The sequence below is a fragment of the Gopherus evgoodei genome, chromosome 2 (assembly GCF_007399415.2).
Source record: "Gopherus evgoodei ecotype Sinaloan lineage chromosome 2, rGopEvg1_v1.p, whole genome shotgun sequence".
NCBI lineage: Eukaryota > Metazoa > Chordata > Testudines > Testudinidae > Gopherus > Gopherus evgoodei.
Window position 1 is genome coordinate 65,254,477 of NC_044323.1, and position 25,463 is coordinate 65,279,939.

The 25,463-nt window shown below is 45.5% G+C and overlaps 1 protein-coding gene across 1 annotated transcript in view; it reads left to right on the forward strand.

Annotated features, from left to right (window-relative positions):
* Positions 1-22,299, forward strand: part of CHN2 (chimerin 2) — a 207,454-nt gene extending 185,155 nt beyond the window's left edge. Inside the window, 5 exon segments of the mRNA XM_030550857.1 lie at positions 10,377-10,459; positions 10,461-10,497; positions 10,500-10,514; positions 14,969-15,074; positions 20,515-22,299. Coding sequence (XP_030406717.1) covers positions 10,377-10,459; positions 10,461-10,497; positions 10,500-10,514; positions 14,969-15,074; positions 20,515-20,686 — 413 coding nt within the window. The 3' untranslated portion in view covers positions 20,687-22,299.
* The last annotated feature ends 3,164 nt before the right edge of the window (positions 22,300-25,463 follow it).

Sequence of the window (25,463 nt, forward strand, 5' to 3'; positions counted from 1 at the left end):
ACAAAAGGAGGGATTCTGAAGTGATCATGCTCAAAGTATAACTTACAAACATTAAGAGGATTGTTTCTGTGTTGGATGCTGGCATCTTTTCTGCTGCCACTGTTCCCACACGTACAAGTCTTGTTGCTCTGTGTGAGCTGTGTCTCCACATCATGACTGTAGCAGCCTGTATGGAACTTGTAGGGAGAAGCACAAGTTGCAGGAGGGAAGAGTTTGGAGGAGGCACCAGGAAGTCAGTCTGTGTTCACATGGCTAGAATGTTAGCTGCAGTTGCAACATCTCTGTAAATATTTCTCTTAAAAAACACTGTTAGTTTACACACATGGAATCAGTTCATTTAATTACCCTGAACACAGTACTAAAAATGATCTAAGAGGAAACGATTTTACTAAAACTTTTAGACACACATCATCTTCGTCAGGCTATAGGAAACGAAATGTGATAGAATGCTATAAATCTTGATTAACACTGTGTGTCAAACTCTGCCATAGTATAGCAGAGTTCCTGTTGACTTAAACTGGACTTTCAGGGGTACAATGAAGGCAGAATTTTACCCCAGTGCCATAGGATTCTTAAAGGGACAGTGTTTGTTCCTACAAAAGCATTATAACATAAATCAGAAAGGAAACTGAAACTTAGACGTTCAAGTCACTGGCAGAGAATGTTATCTCTGGATATATTATCTCAGGTTGGTAAATGCTGATGAAGTTGGGATATTAAACAGGCGATATGCCTAGTTCTTACATACAGTAAGTTCCTTTATACAGCCAAATGGTGTAAATGAGCCTTAGTGGAAATGAGAATTGGGCTTACTGAGGTTGTGACAATGTTCTGTTTCAGCGATTTTTAACTAGAATAAGAGAAGTAATAAGGATTTATTTAATCTAATGAATGTGGATGCTGTAGAGCAACAGTCGTTCTCTGTACTGCTGTGGACCTGCTGCATTCTGATGGCATAGAAAATACTCATTGTGCAATTTGTCCACAGAGACACCATTGTAGTAAATGCATTTTTGGCCTTTTCTTTGTTGTTGTTTCTTTGATTGGCTGGCACAACACATATTTGTCATAGTATTATGCTGTTAAATGTTACTTGGACCATTCAAAAGCATCCTGACTTCTACTGACATTCGTGTAAACTGTGTGCAAGTGTCTTTGTTTTACTGGATTTGGAGTTTGACAGTTTTTTCAAAGGATCAAATCCTAAAGTCTTTAACTTAGGCAAATCTCACAATGACACTTGATTTAGCACAGTAAGACCATTGGGCAAGGACTTTTGAAGGAAAATTTAGTTTTAGTGTAAGTGTAATTCAGCACTGAATGTGCATAGTTTAGATTTGTGGAAGGTAATACCAGTTCTGATCTCTTTCCCTATAAATTATTATTTATAGTCCGTCTAAAATGTGCTGTGCCCTTTATACAACAAAGAAAAGACATGGTCCTTGACTTGAAGAGTCCAAATTTAGACATATCAGGTGGTTTGGGAAGAGCAAGGAACAAGGGAAAGAAGAGTTGTTGGATGGGAAAAAAGCATAGAAAAACTTAAGTTGTGCTATATTATTGTGTGCTAAACGAATTAAATTTTTACAGATTAGTACACACAAACTTTTGATATTGACATCATAACAGCTGCTATCTGGCAATTTATCTTATTACAGAGCTGTGGACAATTTTGGTAATACAGAAAGAAAAAGGTATTATTGTAAAATGAATTAGGTTCCTTTAAGTTAATTGCACTGATGCTCTGCTGTTTTACATTTTGTCTTTGACTCCACTTGCGGTGAGTTAACACTTCTTCCTCAATGGCTTTGAACGTTGCTAAAAATTTTAAATTCAAATCCAGCCATCCTGGGAAAATAGAAAAAAGTGTAGCTTGCCAGAGTTGCTTTAATGCGGCGGGAAAGAGACGGACGGACCATCAATAGGTATCCATTGGAGAAGATTTTAAATTTGTGACTTTTCATACAACAGAAATGTATTTTTATTCCCTTATATTTTCAAAAATTTTGAGTTGCATTTTTTATAGACTTACGTTTATTTTTGAAGTGCCACAGTCTTTTGAAACAACTCATTTTGTGATTCATGGGCTAACATGCTTTTGTTACAGTGATCTTCAAGCAAGGATATAAATAAAGTGTATGTTTGTGTGGCATTTGATGCAGCTAGAGTGCCAGTTTAAGGATGCTTGCTATACTACACTGTAAAAACATTGAATAAATAGCACTTCCATTTAGTATATTAGTGACCTTGCTGTTAAATAAAGACAAGTAATGGATGCAACATTCAGATTTGCCATATCTGTTTGATGCAGCTGCTGACCTCTTGAAAGCATCTGTTTTCAGTGTAGCATTTTTAGCATTCAGCATACAGCAATTAAATAGAGCTGTCCAAACAATGTTTTATAATACTAATGCTACTATGCCAGTATGTGTGGATAAACAAGAGATTGGGGCAGAGTAAACATTCTGTTAGGGGTATGGATGCTGTGTGAAATTAAATACTGATGTATGTGTTCAGACTACTCAGCTATATAAAAAAAAAAGGTTATTTTAAACACTAAGCATATAATCTCCTCTTGATGAGTACATGTAGCTCCTGTTAGTGCTAATGAGAGTTATGTGCATTCATTAGATAGAAGAACAGATTCCTTCAAGATTAATGCCATAGTTTTGTACAGAACATCTAGTATCAACACAAGCTGTTTTCTCCTGCAGTGAAAAAATAAACAGAAGCATGTTTACAGTACATTTCCTCTTAAGAAAGATTGTCACCAGCACCTGAGGAGCAGTACACACACACATTATCTGTTTTAGGTACTTACATGGCCCCCATTATCCTAGTATCCGAGCTCCTCACTACGTTTCATGTATTTATCCTCACAACACCCCCATGAGGCAGGGAAGTACTGTAGTCATGGGGTACTGAAACAAGGAGAAAATAAGTGTTTTGTCCAAGGTCATACAGTGAGTCTGGGTGGAGCAGGGAATTAAACCTGGACCTCCCAAGTCCCAGGCTGCCACCCTAACCACTGGACTATCTTTCCTCTCTCTTGTGGATGGGCATACTGGATATGGCATATTCACCTTTCACTGGGGCTGGCTGAAAAAGGCAAAGAGGAGAGCAAGTGTGTCACTTTCAGGTGCAGGGCAGAGACAGAATGCCATGAGTCCTGAGCAATTCTCAAAGTGAAGAAAAATGTGGACATTGTGGTACTGAAACGAAGGGTGGAGAGAGGAAGCTATGCGCACACACCCCCAGAGGTGTCCATATAATCTGACACGGGTGTGGCCAGTTTCTGAGAAAAGGAAGGGGTGTTTCTGAAGCACAAAAACTAGTCCTTTTCTCCAACTCTTCGGGGGGTGGAAGGAAAAGAGGTCTTTACAGACATAACAAATACTGACCTTTGGAAAAGGACAAGTCAGTGCCTAATGGAAAGATGTCTGCAAATAGTCATTTGAACTTGAAAACTAACTTTGATTCAGCTATGTCTGCAATTCGTTCATTTTCCTTTTCAGCAGGCATTCCAGTGGTCAAGCTTTACTAGCATCAACTGATTGAAAGGGAGTTCTGAGTCATTCTGCAGCAATATATGAAATTCAAATTCATGTAATTTTGGTTACATAAGTTATGTCATCATTTAACAGAAACAATACCACATGACTTACGTAGCTAAATGCCTTGGCGGGACTATTTAAATTGAGATAATTTACCAGAAACTGTTCACCTGCTGTTTGGAGAGGAAAACAAAATTTAGAAGACAACAGAAAATTTCAAAGCAACAAGCAGAGTCTGTAATCTGTTTATCATTGTGCCCCAGCAAATAGATCATGTGATTATGATTCAAAAGAGAAGCGTTCTTTTCCAAACTGTTGTTTGTCTGCTTGGTAACCTTGAGCAAGTCACTTCACTGCTGTGTGCCTCGGTTTCCCCAATTGTAAAATACAATTTTCTTCTTCGAGTGGTTGTTCATGTCCATTCAAAGTAGATGTGTGCACGCTGCATGCACGCCAGCCGGAAGATTTTCCCCTAGCAGCATCCGTAGGGTCGGCCCGGCGCCTCCTGGAGTGGGCCACTACAGCGCCTTATAAAGGGGCCCACCAACCCTCCACCCCCTCAGTTCTTTCTTACCACTGGTGATGGCTAGCTGGAACTTCTCTTGTGCATAGCAAGTTAGCAGTGTCCTATCCTTGTGTATAGTCCATGTATATAGTTAATTATAGTTATTTTATTTAGGTCATTGTATATAGTTCTTGGTAGTTGGGATTTCCCATCCCCCTCCCCCAAGTTTTGTTGCCCGCTGGGGCATGCCAGGGTTTAAACTCTGCAAGGACTGTGGGAAATTCATGCCTAAGAGTGATCCGCACTCTGCTTGTTTGAGGTGCTCGGAAAGAGCCACCAAAAGGACCGGTGCTCTATCTGCAGAGGCTTCCGCCCGAGAACTCTCAAAGACAGAGCTCAAAGACTTAGAGTCCTCCTGATGGAGGCTGCCCTGTGGCCACCTTCGGACCCGGAACCAGCTGAGGCGGTGCCCAGCACGTCTTCCTCGGTGTGGAGCGCCCTGGCACCGGCATCAGCCCAAGTCATCTAAAACCAGCACCGGATGGAGTCGGGTCATAGGAAGTCGGCCTCAGTGCGGCACCGCTTACCGTCACCAGTGCCCGCTAAGAAGAGAAAGCCCGTGAGGGAACGGTCACCCCACCAGGACTTGAGGCCGACGCCGTCCACGGGTGCAAGTGGACAGGCTGGGCTACAGTCCTCGGCTGCTCCGTCGACTCCCACACCGCAGAGAGGGCAGTCGAGTCCGGATCGGCCTAGATCCCCGGACCTCAGCGGAGACTTGTGCCTCCCTTCAACACCGGAGGCATTCGAGGTGGCCTCCGACTTGATGAGACTCCCGGCGCCGGCCTCCCCGCACCGTAGGGAGTTGCCTACCGTGGCCCGTCCCCCACTACAATTGAGGGGCAAGCCGGCCATGCTGTCGCCTCCTTCCCTGCACCACACCGCTAAGGTGGCACCGGACCAGATAAGAGGCTCCCCACCACCTCAGCACCGCTCTCCAATGGCACCAGGTGCTGCTCCCCCCAGGTCCTCGTACTCAGAGACTTCAGACTCAGAGGCAGACTCCTACTGCTCCAGCCAGTCGCGGAGCAGGAGATTGGTTTTGGGGGTGAGCCACCAGCGTTACCCACAGTGGCAGCAGCAATGGCATCCGCCCTCGCAGTGGCTGTTTTGGACCCCCTAGGCCTACCACCAGTTGGTAGGCCAGGCATTTGGTCCTCATTCAAGGTCGGCCTCGGTCTCCTCGGCGTCGGTGGCTCCGGCGCAGCTGCCTCCTCCACCAGCACTGTCGCCAGGCAGGGGTGTGCCATATCCAAGTTCAGCACTCCCTAGCCGGGCAGCGGCACCAGCAGCGGCTACAGTTCGGGCTCAGCAGGCACCGCCCGATACGCCAAGCCGCTCACTGGCGACCCCAGTACCGGTCGCGGTGCTGCATTTAGAATCGAAACCGGCCCTGCAACCACAGTACCGTGTGCCGCAGGACCCTGAAGGACTGCACGCACCGCAGGAAGGGACGATCCATGTAATTTCCTCACATCATCCCCGGACAAAGCGGTCTCGGCACGGCTGCGGCACCGGCACTGGAGGACACCCGAATCCTCCAACAACTGCTCCGGCGAGCAGCTGAGAGCCTCGCAATCCAAGCTGAGGAAATTAAGGTGGACGCGGACCCTGTGGTAGACATCCTGGCTCCCTCAGGGCCATCCGGGGTGGCTCGCCCGCTGATAAAGACCATAGCATACGTCCCTGCACCTTATGGCAAACGCCAGCCTCATTGGCCCCTATTGCCAAGAGAACAGAGTGATGCTATTTCGTCCCCTCTAAAGGGCACAAACACTTGTGCACATCCCCCCCCCCGGACTCCTTGGTGGTGGATGCGGCCAACTAACGGAGCGTCAGGGGTTTCAGGGATCAACACCAAAGAGCAGGGATGCTAAAAGATTCAACCTCTTTGGCAGAAAAGTGTACTCCATGGCAGGCCTACAACTCTGCATTGCCAACCAGCAATTGTAAGCTGATATGGTCATAACATGTGTTCAGCCATGTCGAAGTTTACGGAGCTCCTTCCCCAGGACTCAAGGTCAGAGTTTTCAGCCCTGGTGGAGGAGGGGAAACTGATCTCCCGAGCCTCTCTCCAGGCTGCCCTAGATGCGGTGGACTCAGCCTCGCGCACCCTGGCCACAGGCCTGGTCATGCAGCAGGGAACCTGGAACCAGGTCTCGGGCCTGCCCTATGAGGTCCAGCAGACCATTCAAGACCTCCCCTTCGAGGGAAAGATGATGTTTTCTGAAAAGACGGACAAGCATCTGCGTAGCCTAAAGGACTCGCGGGCCACGCTTCGCTCGCTGGGCTTGCATACCCCTGCGACCTAGCGCAGGCAGTTAAGGCCGCAGACGGCCCCACGCCCCTACCAGCCTCAGACTCGCCAGGAGCTGGGGTGCAGGCGGGGCAGAAATGGCAGGAGGCATCACCAACGCCTCCCCTCCAGCCAGGGTCCAGTCAATCCAGACCACCATCAGGGCCTAGACCCCCTATTTGATGGTACGGTCGAGGGCGACCTACCTATCGAGACTCTGGATCCTTCTATCCCTACCTTTGGGTCACGTTTGTCCCCCTTCTGCCGTGCCTGGTCTCGAATCATGTCGGACGGCTGGGTGCTCCGCACGGTAGAGAGGGGATATTCTATCCCTGGAGTGGGCCACTACAGCGCCTCCTCCCTCCCGCCCACCAGTCCCCCTCCCCGTCCCTCTTCAGGGACCCATCTCACGAGCAACTTCTAAGTCAAGAAGTGAAGTCCCTCACAGAGGCAGGGGCGGTGGAGGAAGTCCCTAGGGAGCTCAGGGGCAAAGGCTTCTACTCCCGGTATTTCCTAATACCAAAGGCGAAAGGGGGCCTGAGACCCATCTTAGACTTGTGGCGGCTGAACAAGTTTGTTCGAAAGCTAAAGTTCCACATGGTCTCCCTGTCCTCAGTTATTCCCTCCCTGGATCCAGGAGATTGGTATGTCGCCCTCAACTTAAAGGACGCTTATTTCCACATTGCCATAATTCCCCGACACCGTCGGTACCTCAGGTTTGTTGTGGCCGACACCCATCTGCAGTTCACGGTGCTCCCGTTCAGCCTGTCAGCTGCTCCAAGGATCTTCACGAAGTGCATGGCGGTCGTGGCGGCCTTTCTGCGCAGGCAGGGCATCCAGGTATTCCCCTACCTGGACGACTGGCTCATAAAGGGCCGCTCCAAGGAGCGGGTGGAGACCCAGGTGCTGTTCATCAGGCGGACCTTTCTCAGTCTCGGCCTCCTCTTGAATGAAGCCAAGTCCACCCTGTCTCCGACACAACGAATAGAGTTCATAGAAGCAGTTCTGGACTCCACCCACACCAGAGCATACCTGCCAGAATCCAGGTTCTGTGCGATTTCTGAGCTCATACTCAGACTGCACCACGCCCCGATTACCATGACGCGAGTCTGCCTCCGGCTGTTGGGTCACATGGCAGCATGCACCTATGTGGTAAACCATGCCAGACTCCGGCTTCGCCCGCTACAGTCCTGGTTAGCGACAGTATATCACCCGGCCAGGGACCCCTTGGACTCAGTGGTGTCCATTCCCCACTTGGTGCTAAGCTCGCCACCGTGGTGGCTCGACCCGCAGAAAGTGTGCATGGGTGTCCCCTTCGCTGCCCCTCAACCCTCCCTCTCCCTGGTAACGGATGCCTCAGATCGCGGTTGGGGAGCACACCTGGGACACCTCAGGATGCAAGGCTTGTGGTCGCCGGAGGACCTCGAATTGCATATCAGTGTCAGGGACTGAGAGCAGTTCGCCTGGCTTGTTTGACCTTCCAGTCCCACCTGGCCAGCAGATGTGTCTCAGTCCTCACGGACAATACGTCGGCAGTCTTTTATATCAACAAACGGGGGTGTACGCTCCTCTCCCCTGTGCAGGGAAGCCCTTGTGCTGTGGGATTTCTGCATCCACAATGCGACCAACCTGATGGCGTTCAACCTTCCGGGGGGAGCAGAACGGTTTGGCGGACACTCTCAGCCACTTGTTCCGGGGTCACAAGTGGTCCTTCCGATGGGATGTGGTACGCTCAATTTTCCAGCTCTGGGGCTTTCCCCGGTTAGACCTGTTCACCTAGAGGGAAAACAGAAAGTGCCGACGGTTCTGCTCCTTCCTGGGCCACAGTCAGGGGTCTCTGTCGGACGCCTTCCTACAGTCTTGGGGTGTCGGTCTGCTCTGCGCCTTTCCTCCGATCCCCCTGATACACAGGGTGATTTTGAAGATTCGCAGGGACCACGCACAGATAATCCTGATAGCTCCGGCATGGCCGTGCCAACCTTGGTACACGTCACTCCTGCACATGTCCGTTCAGGCGCCCCTGACACTGCCCTGCTCCCAGACCTGATCACGCAGGACCGGGGCTCCCTCCACCATCCGAACCTCGAGTCCCTTCACCTCACAGCATGGATGCTCCATGGCTGAACCGGTGGAGATGCAGTACTCCCAGCAGGCCTGACAAGTGCTGCTCGTAGTAGGAAACCGTCAACTAGGGCCACCGACCTGGCCAAATGGAAGCGCTTCTGCATAGGTCAGATCAGCAAGGTCACAATCCGCTGGGTCCCAATCCCCATTGTCCTAGACTATTTGCTCCACCTCAGACAACTGGGCCTCTCCCTCTCCTCGATTTGAGTTCACTTGGCGGCCATCTCGGCTTTCCGTCCTGGGAGAAGGGATATCTCGGTGTTTGCGAACCCCTGGTCGGTGGTGAGGGAAAAAAAAAAAAAGGGGGAGGGGGGGGAAGCGCCCGTTTTCTTAAAGATATGGACAGCTATTTCCGCATGTTCGTCAGCCGGCCCCTGCTTGGGACCTGAATCTGGTCCTCTCCGCCCTCTGGGGACCTCCCTTTGAGCCTCTGACTTCGTGCTCCCTGTTGTACTTCTCGTATAAGACCGCCTTCCTGGTAGCGATCACCTCGGCCAGGAGGGTGTCGGAGCTCAGGGCGTTAACATCCGAGCCCCCGTATACTGTCTTCTATAAGGACAAGGTCCAACTTAGACCTCACCCGGCTTTCCTACCCAAGGTCGTCTCACAGTTCCACATGGGTCAAGATATTTTTCTCCCGGTGTTTTATCCCAAACCACACTCTTCCAATGAGGAGTGGAGGTTACATTCCCTGGATGTCCGCAGGGCCTTGGCTTTTTACATTGAGCATATTAAGCCGTTGAGATGCTCAACTCAGCTCTTCATCGCAGTGGCAGAAAGGATGAAGGGGCTCCCGGTCTCCTCTCAGCGAATCTCTTCGTGGATCGCGACCTGCATCCGAGAATGCTACCGCATAGCTAAGACCCCTGTCCCTCTGATCACGGCCCACTCCACTATGGCGCAGGCCTCCTCTGCGGCGTTCCTGGCTCAGATCCCGACTCGAGATTTGTAGAGCGGCCACGTGGTCCTCCATCCACACGTTCTCGTCACACTGCCCCATCACGCACCAGGCTAGGGATGATGCAGCCTTCAGCCGTGCAGTACTCCAGTCAGCAGTGATCTCCAACCCCGCCACCTAAGGTTAGGCTTGTGAGTCACCTACTTTGAATGGACATGAACAACCACTCAAAGAAGAGAAAACAGTTACCCACCTTTTAATAACTGTTGTTCTTTGAGATGTGTTGTTCATGTCCATTCCAATACTCACCCTCCTGCCCCTCTGTCAGAGTGCCGGCAAGAAGGAACTGAGGGGTGGAGGGTCGGCGGGCCCCTTTACAGGGCGCCGTAGTGGCACCACTCCAGGGGGTGCCAGGGCCGACCCTACGAACTCTGCTAGGGGAAAATCTTCCGGCTGGCATGCACGCAGCACGCACACACCTACTTTGAATGGACATGAACAACAGATCTCGAAGAACAACAGTTACTAAAAGGTGGGTAACCATTTTATCTCCTTTCTAAATGGCTTTGAGATCTGTGTGTAAAATGCTATATAAAAGCTAGCTATTAGAATGTTATTGTCAACATTTAACAACAGGCAGAATTCAGCAGTTGCATTATTCATCCTGAATTTTTGCACTCAGCATTAGAAATCCTACTTGTGATGGTATGCTGTAGATTTGTGTTGTTATTTACCAGTTTATATTGAAGCTATGAACAATCAAGACTGCAAAAAGTGGAGGAAATACTATCATTGATAGTACTGGAGAATCGGTGATTATATGTTGTTTCAAATGCTGTCTGCAGATTATTTCTTGTAAGGATGGAAGTATTAAGGAGACAAAGCCTTGCTGAAGTAAAATTGTGCTATTTTAAACAATTTTCCTTGCTTCTCTTCTAGATGGTGACAAGGCTGATATCTCTGCAAGTTTATATCCAGACATAAACATTATTGCTGGAGCACTGAAGCTATATTTCAGAGACCTTGCCGATTCCTGTAATCACCTATGAGACCTACTCCAAGTTATAGAGGCAGCAAGTAAGAATTGCATAACAATTCATATAATGTTTAATTACATTTTCTCCTAAAAAATGTTTTTTTATAAAAAAAAAATTCAAGACTTTCCAACAAAGTGGAAGCAAATACATTGCTTTGTTCATTGCTCTTCCATCATTTTCCTCTTTTAAATGGAATGTTTATATCAGTGTTGATATAGAGCTGTTCCCCTGCAGCTATGTATGGCTGTGTAAATCAAGGTAGCTTCTCTGGAGTCAAGGGAGCTACAATTTACCAGCTGAGGATCTGAGCCAATCTGTTTACTGTAATGGAGCTGTTTATGCAGTTGTCTTAAAAATACAGTTCTGCTTTAAAGGGATTAAACCTTTAGGGATTAAACCTGCTTTAAGGCATTAGGAGATCCCTAGGGACAGGAAAGGAAGCATCTTTTCTCTATTCTACAAGCTACAGAGTAGTAATGGAGCTGTTCCTCAGCTGCTATTCTATTCACAGGGCAGAGTAGCTGCTATAATGCTTGTTCCTGTACACACCCAAGACTAGAATAGTCAATGACTCCACCAGGTCCTGTTTATCATACCCCAGGCCCCAGTTGCCATTGTGAGGGAGCATGGAGTGAGCCCCTATGAAGCTGAGCTTTATGGAAAGCAGTGGATGCACATCCCCTGTATTAGTTCTCATGTTCTCTGCTCCCCTTGTGCAGCAGAACAGCACTGGCTCCAAAGCAAATCTGGCAGAGGAAGAAGCAGGATTTGTCCCCAAGTTTCTTTGTTAATGATACTGTGTTATACATGATGACATTCCATTATAAAAATTTGCTGAAATGGAATTGCACTGGAACTAGGTTAGTGCACAACTCTGAAAAGATTCCAGAATAAATCCATTTAAGATTTCAATTAAGAAATCATGCATTTTTTAAATAACTGAGTCCCATTGATTTAAAACTGTACTTTAGAGCAAAGAACATAAGAACGGACATACTGGGTCAGACCAAAGTTCCATCTTGTCCGTATCCTGTCTTCTGACAGTGGCCAGTGCCAGGTGCTTCAGAGGGAATGCATAGAACAGGTGATTATCAAGTGATCTATCCCCTGTTGTCCATTCCCAGCTTCTGGCAAACAGAGGCTAGGGCCACCATCCCTGCCCATTCTGGCAAATAGCCATTGATGGACCTATCTTCCATGAATTTATCTAGTTCTTTTTTGAACCCTGATATAGTCTTGGGCCTTCACAATATCTTCTGGCAAAGAGTTCCACAGGTTGACTGTGGGTTGCATGAAGAAATACTTCCTTTGTTTGTTTTAAATCTGCTGCCTATTAATTTCATTTGGTGACCCCTAGTTTTTATGTTATTTACCTTCTCCAAACGGGTTATGATTTTAAAGACCTCTATCATATCCCCCCTTAGTCATCTCTTTTCTAAGCTGAAAAATCCCTGGTTTATTAATCTCTCCTCTATATGGCAGCCATTCATACCCATAATCACTTTTGTTGCCCTTTTCTGAATCTTTTTCAATTCCAATATTTCTTTTTTGAGAAGGGCAACCACATTTGAATACCGCATTAAAGATGTGGGCATACCATGGATTTACACAGAGGCAATATGAAACTTTCTGTCATATCTATTCCTTTCCTAATGATTCGCAACATTCTGTTAGCTTTTTTGACTGCCGCTGCACACTGAGTGGATATTTTCTGAGAATTATCCATAATAACGCCAAGATTTTTCTTCAGTGGCAATAGCTAATTTAGACCCCATCATTTTGTATGTAACATTGGGGTTATGTTTTCTAATGTGCATTACTTTGCATTTATCAACATTTGTTGCCCAGACACCCAGTTTAGTGAGATCCTTGGTAACTCTTCGCAGTCTGCTTTGGACTTAACTATCTTGAGTAGTTTTGTATCATCTGCAAATTTTGCCACCTCATGTTTTCCCCTTTTTCCAGATCATTTATGAATATGTTGAACAGTACTGGTCCCAGTACAGACCCTTGGGGGACACCGCTATTTACCTCTTTCCATTCTGAAAACTGACCATTTATTCCTACCCTTTCTTTCCTATCTTTTAACCAGTTACTGATCCATGAAAGGACCTTCCCTCTTATCCCATGACAGCTTACTTTGCTTAAAAGCCTTTGTTGAGGGACCTTGTCAAAGTCTTTCTGAAAATCTAAGAACACTATACCCACTGGATCATCCTTATCCATATGCTTGTTGACCCCCTCAAAGAATTCTAATAGATGGGTGAGGCATGATTTTCCTTTACAAAAACCATGTTGAATCTCCTCCAACAAATCATGTTCAGCTATCTGTCTGATACTTCAGTTATTTACTACAGTTTCAACCAGTTTGCCCAGTACTGAAGTTAGGCTTACTGGCCTGTAATTGCTGGGGTCACCTCTGGAGTCTTTTTTAAAAATTGGTGCCACATTAACTGTCCTCTCAGTTGTCTGGTACAAAAGCTAATTTAAATGATAGGTTACATACCACTGTTAGTAGATCTGCAATTTCACATTTGAGTTCCTTCAGAACTCTTGGGTCCATGGGCACGGGAGCCCCCATGGGGAAAAAAAATGGTGGGTGCTCAACACCCATCGACAGCCCCCATATCAGAACCTCCCAGCACCTCCAGCTCACTGGCAGCCCCACCAATCAGCCCCTCCCACCTCCCATGGACCAGCTGCTCCACAGCATGCAGGAGGCACTGGGGGGGGGAGGAGAGAGAAGCGAGGGTGCAGCCCACTCGGGGAGGGGGCAGAACAGGACAGGAACAGGCAGGCTTGGGGTGCAACCTTGGGGGAAAGGGTAGAGTGGGGGTGGGGCCTGGGGCAGGACTGGGGTATGGGGCAGCACCCTTTGGTACATTAGAAAGTTGGCATCTATGCCTGGGTGAATACCATCTGGTCCTGGTGTCTTATTACTGTTTAGTTTATCAATTTTGTTCCAAAACCTCCTCTAATGATACTTCAATCTAGGACAGTGCCTCAAATTTGTCACCTGAAAAGATTGGATCTGATTGGGAATCTCCATCACATCCTCAGCATGAAGACGATGCAAAGAATTCATTTAGTTTCTCCGCAATGGCCTTATCATCCTTGAGTGCTCCTTAGCATCTCAATCATCCAGTGGCCCCATTGGTTGTTTAGCAGGCTTCCTGCTTCTGATGTACTTTTTTTGCTATTACTTTTTGAGTCCTTGGCTATTCTTTACATTCTTTTTTGACCTTTCTAATTATATTTTTTACACTTCACTTGCCAGAGTTTATGCTCCTTTCTGTTTTCCTCAGTAGGATTTAATTTCCACTTTTTAAAGGATGCCTTTTTGAAGCATGGATAAGCAATAAGCATAATGTTCTTAACTATTCCCCTTTCCCTTCCTCCTTGCCACAGTCTTAATATCATCACAGGCATCTCACTTACGCTCCTCTCTCTTTCTTTCCTCATCACATGAAATTCTTCAAGCTTGTCATTAATCTTATAAATAACATGCTCAGATCAACTTTCCAGCATCAATTTACTAATCTTTTAAAAAGCATGACAAAGATTTTTAGCCTTCTGAGGTTCAATCTGTTTGTGCTTCTAAATTTTGATGAAAAATTATGTAGCAAATATAACTTTGACTTGACTTGAAACATATAATGCCATATTCTTCTTTTATAATTCCTGACTAGATAGTTGGACATTGCCAAATAATATGTTAAATTACCATCACAATTCCCACATCACCATTATCTAGAATACAATACATAATTTTGTGATGTTGTTTGATTTTAGTTTCATTAGCAAATTTTTAGTACAGTCCAATATATTTGACCCTTGCAATGGGAATTTACATTAAATATATCCTTTGAGGCAGCGAACTCATGCAGCCTGTGCAGGGCTTGGAGGTGAATTAGTATAGTTTACCCCCCGTTAGTCACTGTGTACCAGAGGCCACCCATGCTGCCTATATAAGAACTGTGCAAGTGCCAGTCATCATCTGCTCAGTGCAACGGCTGCTTGTCTCCTCAACTGCTAGGTGTAGTGCTGTATTCTTGGAATAAAGCCTGATACTGCTTCAGCTGAACCTGAATCTGTTGTGTTATCTAGTTCCAAGACACCCATCTTTCTTTGACAGATAATCCAGATATCACATAAAATCAGAAGCTAGATGAAGGGTAGATGCATGTCAGAATATTAAAAATACTATAAGAGAAGGCTCAGGTGGTGCAGGCAGACATGCAGGCATAAAAGTAATTACACAAAGTCTCAGTTGTTGATTGCTTGACAGGTTAAAACCATTTTGTTAGCTATCTTGGCATCCTTGCAAAAACGCTCCATATAGAAATGTAATATTTATCCCCAGCTGCACATTCAAGAACTGGACTATACCATCTGTCCTTATAAATGATTCTGCAACATTATTGTAGCTTCTTGCATTATTGCCTATTTATGTGTGTAAAACTACTGACATTAATTCTGTTTTATGTTTTACAGAAATCTCCAATCCTGATGAACGATTGGAAGCTGTCCATGAAGTGCTGATGCTGCTTCCTGCTGCGCACTATGAGACACTTAGATATCTAATGATTCATCTCAAAAAGTAAGTCAGTTTGCATGTGGAATAACCCTTGAACAGCTTACATCTTTCTACTCTGACACAGAGATAGAACAGAAAGCAATTATAAGCCTCCGGCCCAAAGGTTAAAACTACACTGCTACAAATAAGGTGAGAACAAACAAGAAGAGTAACTTTGCACTTACACAGCATAGTGCCTTCCATCAGCAAATTTCAATATATGTTAGAAATGTTAATTTAGTTTTGTAATGACCACACACAAAAGAACAAAATACAATGATTTTCCTACGTGAGACATAATAAATAATGGTACACTTTGTAATACAACTGTAGTTACAGATGTAGTTAACAACTGTTCTTTGTGTATGCGTCAAGGTGGACCTCATTGTAGGGGATCCATGCAAGACTGGAATTTCTCTAAATAGCTGTGTCCATCAGGGCCACACAGGGTCTCCTTGGGCTTCCATAAAAGTGCACTAAGAGTAAACCTCCCTCATTTTCCTCTTTCCACCAATGGGAGTCAGATGGAACCTGGCAAGTATCCAACCCATTAATGCTTATTTTTGACTAAGCCTTCTGAAAATCCTCTTTAGAACATTTCTGGTGACCTTGATTTTTGACTGCTGTGATCACTTCGACCCATCTGGACTTGGTACTGACTGACTGCTAAACCCCTGTACAAATCCCCCTGTAGAGGGGTCCTTAGCATGGTGGACTCAAAACCTGTGGTCTTCACATACTGTCCATCCTATGATGGCCAAAGTCTCTTAAAAGATGGCCACCAAAAGTTCCTCAGCTGTCTAGGAAAGTCTCACATTCTCAGCACATGCTCAGTGTGCATGTCCTTCTCTGCTAGGACATGTGAGACATGAAGCTGAAGCTCCATCTTCTGGAACAATCCATGAAGGTGTCCTCCGACCCTGAGGAGACAAGCTCTAAAATCCTGCTGTTAGACAAACCAGCATCATCCAGTGCCCCATTTAGCAGACAAGCTACCTTGAAGACTAGCACAGAGAAAACAGCACTGACACCCCAACACCGAAGCTGACCCCAATATCAATCAACAGTATCAAAATGGGCACAAAGACCTCCAGTCTTGAAGTCCAGCACGTACAGGGACTTCTTGAAACGCAGAGGCAAAGACTCCAGATGGAGCTTAGCATCCTCCCATACCACACAGCACAAAGCCTCTGGAGATAAATCCATCAAGTCCAGCACAGTTCAAGGGTTGGGGAGAATGAGCCAAAAACCCCACTGGCACAAATCGGGGCTCCAGTGATACAACCCTCCGCATCAAAGCAGAACACAGAGAATGAGCTCAAGGGAGAACTGGAACAGCCATCAGTGCTGAAGCACCTGTAGGTACCAATACAGACCCTGGTAGTGGGAGTCCCATACACTTGGATGCTGTCTCTGGGGGAGATCTACCCCTCCTCACTGTCACCAGGGCATATGTTCGCCCCATCTTCAAATTGTATAGCTAACTGCCAGGGATTTCTGACCCGGTATGACTTCCTAACATTGGGCAGAGTGTCACACTTCCTTGAAAACGTCCCACACAAGAGCAGGAAAGAGCTAAGGGACATAATTAAGGAAGGTCAATTAGCAGCTATGGTGGATGCTTCCAACACCTCAGCAAGATTGTTGGCCATTGCATTGACAATGCAGAGAGAATCCTGGTTCCAAGCACTGGGCATACCAAGAGAGGTACAGGACCCATAAATATATAGCAAATGCACATACAGTGTTCTGCACTTGCTAAAAGACTCAGAAACCACAGAGATTGTCCCTTACAGGTTCATCCAAATTCTCATCCAAAGCAGGAATTCAGCACCAGGAAGACTTACTCCTCCAAACAGAAAAGACATTCTGGTACAATACAGACCCAGTAGAGGCACCAATACTGAAAATCCTCAGTTATATGCAGCTCCTAAAACAGGCTGGACTAGCATTTGGTTCTCTCAAGTTCCATCTAGCAGCAATGTTGGCATGTCACATGCCAGTACAGTTGCACTTGATCTTCGCTTATCCAGTGGTATCAACATTTCTTAAGGGCATCCTTCATATTTACTCTGCCATTAGAAACTAAACTCTTGTGGGATTTCAACATTATTCTGCTATAATTCATGGAGTTTCCCTGCATCACTTACCATCAAAATAGTCTTTTTGGTGACCTCCATTTCTGCCTGGAAAGTGAGTGAGTTCCAAGTCTTTGTGGCCGGACTGCCTTACAGATCTGTCTTTGGGGACAGGGTGATGTTGAGACCACAACTCAAGTTCCTCTCTGAGATGGTCTTGATCTTTCTCCTGAGCAAGTCTGTTACCTTGGCTGTGTTCTTTTCAAAGCTGCACTTGATGCAGGGAGAGAAGAAACTGCATGCCTTGAATGTAACCAGGGCTTTGCTATGTTACTTTAGTAGAACCAAACCTTTTGGGCTGCCTCTCTGCCTGCTTGTGGCCATTTCCAGCCCATCTAAGGCCAAGTCATCTCGTCACAGAGGATCTCCAAGTGGATCACACAGTTCATTTCCACCTGCTATCAGCTGGCTCCTTCTGAACATCGAGGTGCACTCTACCAGGGCACAGGCTGTTAAGGATTATACCCTTGCCATGGAAGTCAGGGCAGACACCAGGTTCAGGGGGGCAGTGCTACAATCACTGTGTGACTGATGTGGCTGGAACTCCTCACTTCAGTCATTCTGAGAAGACACTCCTTGCCAGTCACCTACAGTGGGATCCACATTGACACATACTTGAAGAAAGAACGGTTACTTACCCTCCAGTAACTGTTTTTTCTAGATGATGTAGTGTGTGTCGATCCCATGATACATCTCCAACACCACTTTTGAAGTCCTAGAGTAACCAGTTTTGAATTGCGAGGAAACTGAGGTGAGGATTGCAGCTGCTGCACCCTTTATGCTCTTGACGAATGAATACAAGGAGGCACAGGGCTCATGTATGACCCTGACAGACACTGCTATTCAAAGAAATTCCAGTCTCACGTACCTAGGCACATGTGCACCAACGATGGGATCCACACTGACTACATCAGGCCTGCAAAACCTGTGGCCCGCGGAGCCTCACTGTGCGGCCCGCAGGGGGATTCTAAATCCCCCGCACATGGCGCTCTGCGAGTAGCCCAGAGCCCTTTGAATCCCAGCCGCGGCCGGGAATCAAAGGGCTCTGCTCTGCCCGCAGGGGCAGGGAGCCCTGAGCCCTTCAAATCTCAGCCGCGGCCAGGAATCAAAGGGCTCTGGGCTGCCAGCAGAGATTCCCAGCCATGGCTGGGATTTAAAGGGCTCAGGGTTCCCCGCAGCCCAGAGCCCTTTGAATCCTGGTGGTGGCTGGGATTTAAAGGGCTCAGAGCTCCCCACACTGCGGGCATCCCAGAGCTCTTTGAATCCCCGCCCGCAGCCGCTGATTGCCCCTTCCCCTGGACCCCTGCCCTAACTGCCCCCCAGGACCTCCACCCCCTATCTAAGCACTGCTGGTCCTTGTCCCCTGATACCCCTCTCCCGGGACCCCTGCCTCTAACTGCCCCCCAGGACCCCACCCCATATCTAAACGCTGCTGCTCCTTGTCCCCTGATTGACCCCTCCTGAGACCCCTGCCCCTAACTGCCCGTTGGGACTCCAACCCCTATCTAAGCTTCCCTTCTCCTTGTTCCCAACTGCCCCCTCCTGAGAGCCCCTCCAACTTCCCCCTAGGACCCCAACCCCTACCTGTCCCCTGATAAACCCCTGGGACTCCCATGCCTATCCAACTGCTGCCTGTCCCCTGACAGCCCCCCTGAACCTCCGCCCCATCCAGCCCCCCTGCTCCCTGTCCCTTGACTACCCCCTACCCCTTCTCCAACCCCCAGCCCCCTTACCGTGCCACTCAGACCAGCATGTCTGGCTCCATGCAGCTCCAGACACGTTGCTGCCATGCTCCCCTGCAGAGCCCACAGCCTCCCCCCCTCCAGCACCTGCCTTCCAGATTTGAACACCTCAAAATTCAGGAGTGCTCAAGCTCAGTTTGGGCAGCTCTTACTTCATTTCTCCCAAATCAAGTATACTGATCCACTGTAACTTGCTGTAGGAAAAGCAGGATAAAATTAAGCAAGAAATGCTTATTAGGACTGGAATTGCTATTTTCAACAGCCATTGCCTTTTTGTTTGTTTTAAAAGGAAGACAGTGATATTGCATTGGCAAATTCCCCATAGAAAGAAAGAGTGGAACAAAAGAATAATAAAGGCACCTCAACTTGTCCTCATTTGTGGAGGACAGTCTTATAATATGCATCCAGATATCCTCCAATCACACAAGCTGAAAATTGTTCCCCTTTACTGCAGCTCTGTAACCATATGAGAACCAATCCTGTCTGTGTTTTGTGCACATCCAAAATTCCTGATGAATGACCTGCCTTGGGAGCAAGTTACCAGTGACCCAGGGCTGGGGTGGCAGGAGGTGTGAGGGGGGGCACTGGTGGGGGGGAGCCCAGGGCTGGGGCAGCAGCGGGGTGGGAGAAGGGCACTGGTGGGGAGGAAAGGGGGAAGCCAAGCGCTGGGACGGCAGGGTGTGTGTGTGTGGGTGGGGGGAGATCCCAGGACTGGGGCAGCAGGGAGGTACAGGGGGCAGTCAAATTTTTTTTTGCTTGGGGCAGCACAAAACCTAGAGCCAGCCCTGCCGTGTTCCCCCGGCCGCCGGAGCCCCAAGCCCTTTAATTTGCCCCTGAGGGCTCCCAGCCACCTCTTCAGCTGGGAGCCCCTGGTTGATTTAAAATAAAGTATCACCTCCCCACCCCCAACCTTCCCTTTTGGGCCACAGCTGTTTTGGTGGGGCGGCGCTGGGGAAAGAGGGTTTGTTTCCACAGGGCTGGGCGTCGCTGGGGCGGGGGCTGGGAGGTGCTGGGGGGCGTGTTTCTGCGGGGCCAGGAGGTTTCGGCCCTCAGCTGTTTTCTTTGGAGTAATGTGGCCCTCGCCACTTTACGAGTTGTGCAGACCTGGACTACATCATCTCAAAGGACCACAGTTACTGGAGGGTACATAACCATTGTTTACAGTGTAATTATCCTGTGATTATTCTTTTTGATAAAATAATTACTACTAATTCCTTCTAACTGGAAGTTTAACCACATGACTGAATCACTTCAATGTCATTCCTAATATATATTTTAAGAATCCACATATGGCAACTACATTGTATTTTTACTGGAGTTATCAGTTTTGTGGTGAATTTTCAATTTATATGAATAAGTAGCATTTAAAAGTTTTCCATAAGCAAAATCACGGTGAAATTGCATTGTAATTGCTGTGTAATTACAGTGAGATTAGTCACTAAAGTGTAACCAAGATTGTACGTTGCAACAATGTCATTATCTAACAATGCTTGAAGCAAAGCAGTCCAATAACATAACGCTACTATATTAGATTTTTCTAGTAAAGAAATTGCTACTTACTTATTTTATTTTTTCCTACTTTAGGGTTACCTTGAATGAAAAGGAGAATTTTATGAATTCTGAAAACCTGGGAATAGTGTTTGGACCTACTTTAATGAGACCTCCAGAGGACAGTACTCTTACTACCCTGAATGACATGCGGTACCAGAAGCTAATTGTGCAAATTTTAATTGAAAATGAAGATGTTTTGTTCTAAACAATGAAGAAGTAACTTCATAGCCACCTGCTTTGAAATTATTAGTTTAAAGGAAAACCAACGTTTCTTTATAGTTTAAAATAAAAAGGAAGAGAAAGTTCCTGGGCTGCACTTCACTTTCCGCAATATTGCAGATGAATGCCAAAATGTTTAATAAAGGCTATGTCTTATAGACATATGCATCTTTTAAAAAAAAAAAAGTTAATTCCTTTTACCTTGTATCTTTTGCCTTGCCTCATATGTATATTTGTTTTGAGAAGCTGCAAACACTTTTACTAACTTAAGGAACACAAAACATATTTTAATATGGCTAGAGAAGCAAAAAGGTACTTAATCAGTGTTACTTGTATACAGCTATACATTTCCCCACTCTGTAAGACATAATTATGTGTGTCAATTGTGAAACAGAACCTATATTACCAAGATATTTTACTTTAATTAGCTGCTAGAATGGCATTTTATTTTAGCAAACAATAATTCAATGTGATGCATTTTTTCCATGTATCCTCTCCTGCATTTTTGTTATGATATACTGAAAACATTTACCACTAGTGCAGTATTATCCTGACATACCTCTTTTATTGCAAATGTTTTAAAAGAAAGAGACATCTTTTTTTTAAATGTGTATTCTAACTTTCTTTAGGTTTTTGTTTATATTTTAGGCATTCTAAGATTGTATAGTCCATTTTTAGTCATTTGGTATTTTCTAACAAGTATAGTCTTATCATTTCATTTTTTCCCCATCCAAAATGTGGTGGTGAAAGTTTTCAAAAGTTAGGTGGTAGTGTCAGTTTCACATGCCAGATGTTTCTTGGAGTACAGTAATGTGTAAGTTAAGTGATGCTGGGACACTGGATATTTTCTGGCCTTGTTGAAAAGTTAGCACTTTTGCTTATTTTTTTGTAAAAAAGCAATTTGTCATGTTTCTGTATTTATAAATGTACAGTAAATCTGCTGAAAATGTGAGTATTTCTCTTGAATGTGTTTTCTAATGGTTTGTTTTTAAAAACAAGAATGTGTAAGAAGTATGGGAGTTGATAAATTTAAATTTATTACCGAATTTATTTTCCTCCTCTCACAAATATTAACCTACATGGTTCGTAATCTAACTGAAACATATTTCTAATGTTAAAATGGTTTCTCAGCATGAGATTTTTCTAAAAACATAGACAGGCACCATACTTTACTACCAAACTTAATTTTCAGTATGAAAAGCTATAAACTCTCGTTGTGATGTATAGATCACATGCTTGGTAACTCAGTGATACAGTTTTCTGAATTATTTCAGGGAGCATAGCTTTCTATTCAAATTGAAAAATGAGTGTAACTATGATAATTAAGGGGGAGGGAATACTGTAAATTTGTTGTTCTTTAAAGACATTTTCAAGGCCTAGGTAGATTAACCCAGATTGCACAGCAGATGTTAAATAGTTCTGATTTGCTGATACTGCTATAGATTGGCCTAAATTGTACAGGTTTATTTGTTGTAGGTTCTGTACTAAATATTGTCATAAAAATGATCTGGAAATGGCTTTATTTTGTGAAGTAAAATATGCTTTGTAATTTATGATAGTGTAAATGGAAGGAAAATCCCATTAAATGTGTTAAGAGTTCTGGCGTCTGTTTTGACCATATAGTAACCTGGGAAACAAACCAAACTCAGTTTCTGTCAGTCCTCCCGTCATTGCTGAAAAGTTCATTATTGGTAAAACTCAAAACTAGTTTTACTGTCAATAGTTTTGAACTGGTAGTGGGATGCTCAAACTTCTGCAGCTTCCTTTCTGAGCTCTGCCACCAAAGTTCTATTCTTAGAAGGTCAAGTAAGCAGAGAACCAATATATCCCAATCAACTATACACACACAATGCCTATTCCATGACAATAAAGCAATATTTTACTCTACTCGCTTGCATGCAAGAGTTTGAACATGACAATTTTCCTTCATTTCTTTTGAGTTGGGATTTTGTTGTTTAAGAGAGCGTTCTGTTTTACTGATACTTTTGAGTTGGAGGAAAGGAGAGCGAAGATCTGCAATCCTACCTTTGACTGCTTCACCTCTCCCTACATAGTGTGACATGGTGCCTTTGATATACCTCATGCACTGAGTGTCCAAATATTGTAGAAGGGTAGTGCCTTTAGAAAAATCCATTTAAAAGCAGCTTTGAGTGGAGAAGGCCTCTAATTTATACTATGGATGTGGAACCATAGGGAGAGGGAAGTGTAATTATTCTTCTACACACTCCTAATGCTAATCTGGAATTGATGGTTGGTCTCTGCCTCAGCTGGCTGACAGGTAGCATCACCTATAGAATGTGAAACTCCAGCCCCCCTCCTGCCATCTCCCTGGTTCGAGTTCTAATTGAAGCAAATGAAGAGCAAGCAGAGCCTGCTCCTGTGAAACAGAATGTCTGCCAAAGAACAGAGTCAGGCAAACAAACTTCCAGAAAGCAAGAGCATGTGCCAGTGTGTAGAGTGAGCTGGATCTGACTGGATTATACCAGGTCTCTTGGTCTCCTCTCTCAGAATATAGCAGAGCCTGATGCTTTGATGGCTCCCTCAGCAGGCACTGCTGAAGAGTGGTGAGAGCAGTTTGCAAGGTGTCCCAGAAGATTCCCCTGTGGCATGCATCACTTCACTGTTGGACCATCTCCCCTCAGGGGACACTAGAAGCAGGTGAAGCTTCTGCTATAATAAGAGTCTGTTTCATGAGAAGGTGTTCTGAGGTGAGAACAGCAGTGTAGCTGAGAGTAAACATGGGTAAAGGAGAGGAGCTGCTTCTCACTGCAAAAGTAGGGACTTAAATTTAGGTTATCCACTTTTTTTTTTTACACCACCACCACTGGGTGTGACCTTGCTCGTGTCCATGTCCCTGAAGAAAGCTGTTATTCAACGTCCTTCTCCTTTAGTTCAAAGTGCTCTATCAGCTCACTGCACATTCACCAGCACTGTAGGCACTACCACCTTCAGGTTTCTGCCATTCAGATGCCCTTGTATCTTCTACTTGTATATGATTGCTGCTACTCCACCTGCAGCCGACACCACTCACCAGCCTCAAGTGTCTTCCCTGTGTGTTAGCAGATGGGACAGAAATCATGTGACTCCCTACAATAATACTAATGCATCTTGGACCTACGTACATCAGCAGAGAAACATTTCCTTTTTCTTCCTTCTGTTTCTTGGTGGTGGTTTGGAGGTTAGTACCTGCTATGGGTCCAGTAGAACAATGTAGAATCCTACTCTTTAACCCACCTCTTGTGAGGCTCACTGACAGCTAGTTCCAAGACAGAGGGAAACTGTGGAGGTGGTTGTATGAAGAACTAAAAATGAAGCTACTTAGCAGTAAATAGTATTCAGATAAGACACAGGGCCCTGTTCTCTGCTAGTGTAAACTGAGCTAGTTTTAAAATGAAACTTGATAAATTTATTAACAGAATTATAGGATACGGTTGCCTGCGTTAGCAGGGGACTAGATTCAGTGACCCAGAAGGTCCCTTTCCTATGTTTCTAACTCCATTCAAGCCGCAAAACTGGTGTAACAGAGTGCAGAACAGGACTCATTGGCTTGGCTTCACATTCAGTTTCTCCCTGTTTTCAGTGGCTAACCTACCCTATCAGCAGAGGAAGACTACAGACCAGAGTGGAATCTGAGGCATAGCTGGAAAGATGAATGACCCTGTGACACCCTGGTTACAAATAGAAATATGACCACAAATCTTGCTTTAAAATCCCTTGTCCTGCTAGGATCAGTGACACACCATATTTGCTATAATGGGTCACACCACAATTGTATGTGCAAAGCTGGTGAGGAAGTAACTGCAACTCATCAGACAATGGGCAAATCAGAAGATGGTAGGTGGTATGTACAATCTGCTATAACATGTATAGCTCCCCCACCACCAGAATACCAGAGCCACTCTGCTTCCTCTGGGCCAAATTCTCAATGTTGCCCACAACTCATGTAACCAGGAGTGTGCACACAGGAGAAGGAATACTCCTAGCCCACAGAGCCTCAGCACAGCTACTACTGCATCCTAGGGGCTACAATAGCTTCCAGCAGCTGTTGCATCCTCAACTCCATATGGAGGGAACGGCCATAGCTCTTGATCCATCAGCCATACTTAAGTGCCATGCTGAAACACACAGAAGCCGTTTTAGAGTTTTGTTCCATAGAACATGTAGGTTGCAGCCCACTGGCTAAGGCAGTCCCCCAAGCTCACAGACAACAGAAAACTGGGTTTTGGTCCTACATGCCCACAAAGAAGAGGCAGGAATTACCCTATTTGTATCCAGTAACGTATCTAATTTTGTATCTAGTTTCATTACTGTAGCATCTAGCTAACATACATTAAAAGAATTAAGCCATCAGTTACTTTCCTATTTCTCTTATATGAACTCCACAACAGTATGCGGAAGCATGCTGACTAACTGCAAAGAGAAAATGCTCTCTGACCATGGAATCAGCAAATGCATGAGTTAGCATTTTGAAAGAGGAGAGTAACAGCAGCATGTAAAGTTTTCACTTCCAGAGAAGCTGTTTCTATGTAAACACTAACCTTCGTAACAATCTTGTGTCAGTCAGTATTTTATGACTCTGATATGCACTGATGACTTTCAAATAGAGAACAAGTTTTAGTGTTCCTTTGGCCAGGCATGCAATCACACACATGCACACAGAGTTCGCTTCCTTCCCCACCCCCTATTAGACAAAGGGGTGTGCCTCAAAAACGTCATAGAAAATTTCAGACAGGCTGTGTTTCTCTCAAGAATAGACAGATCTC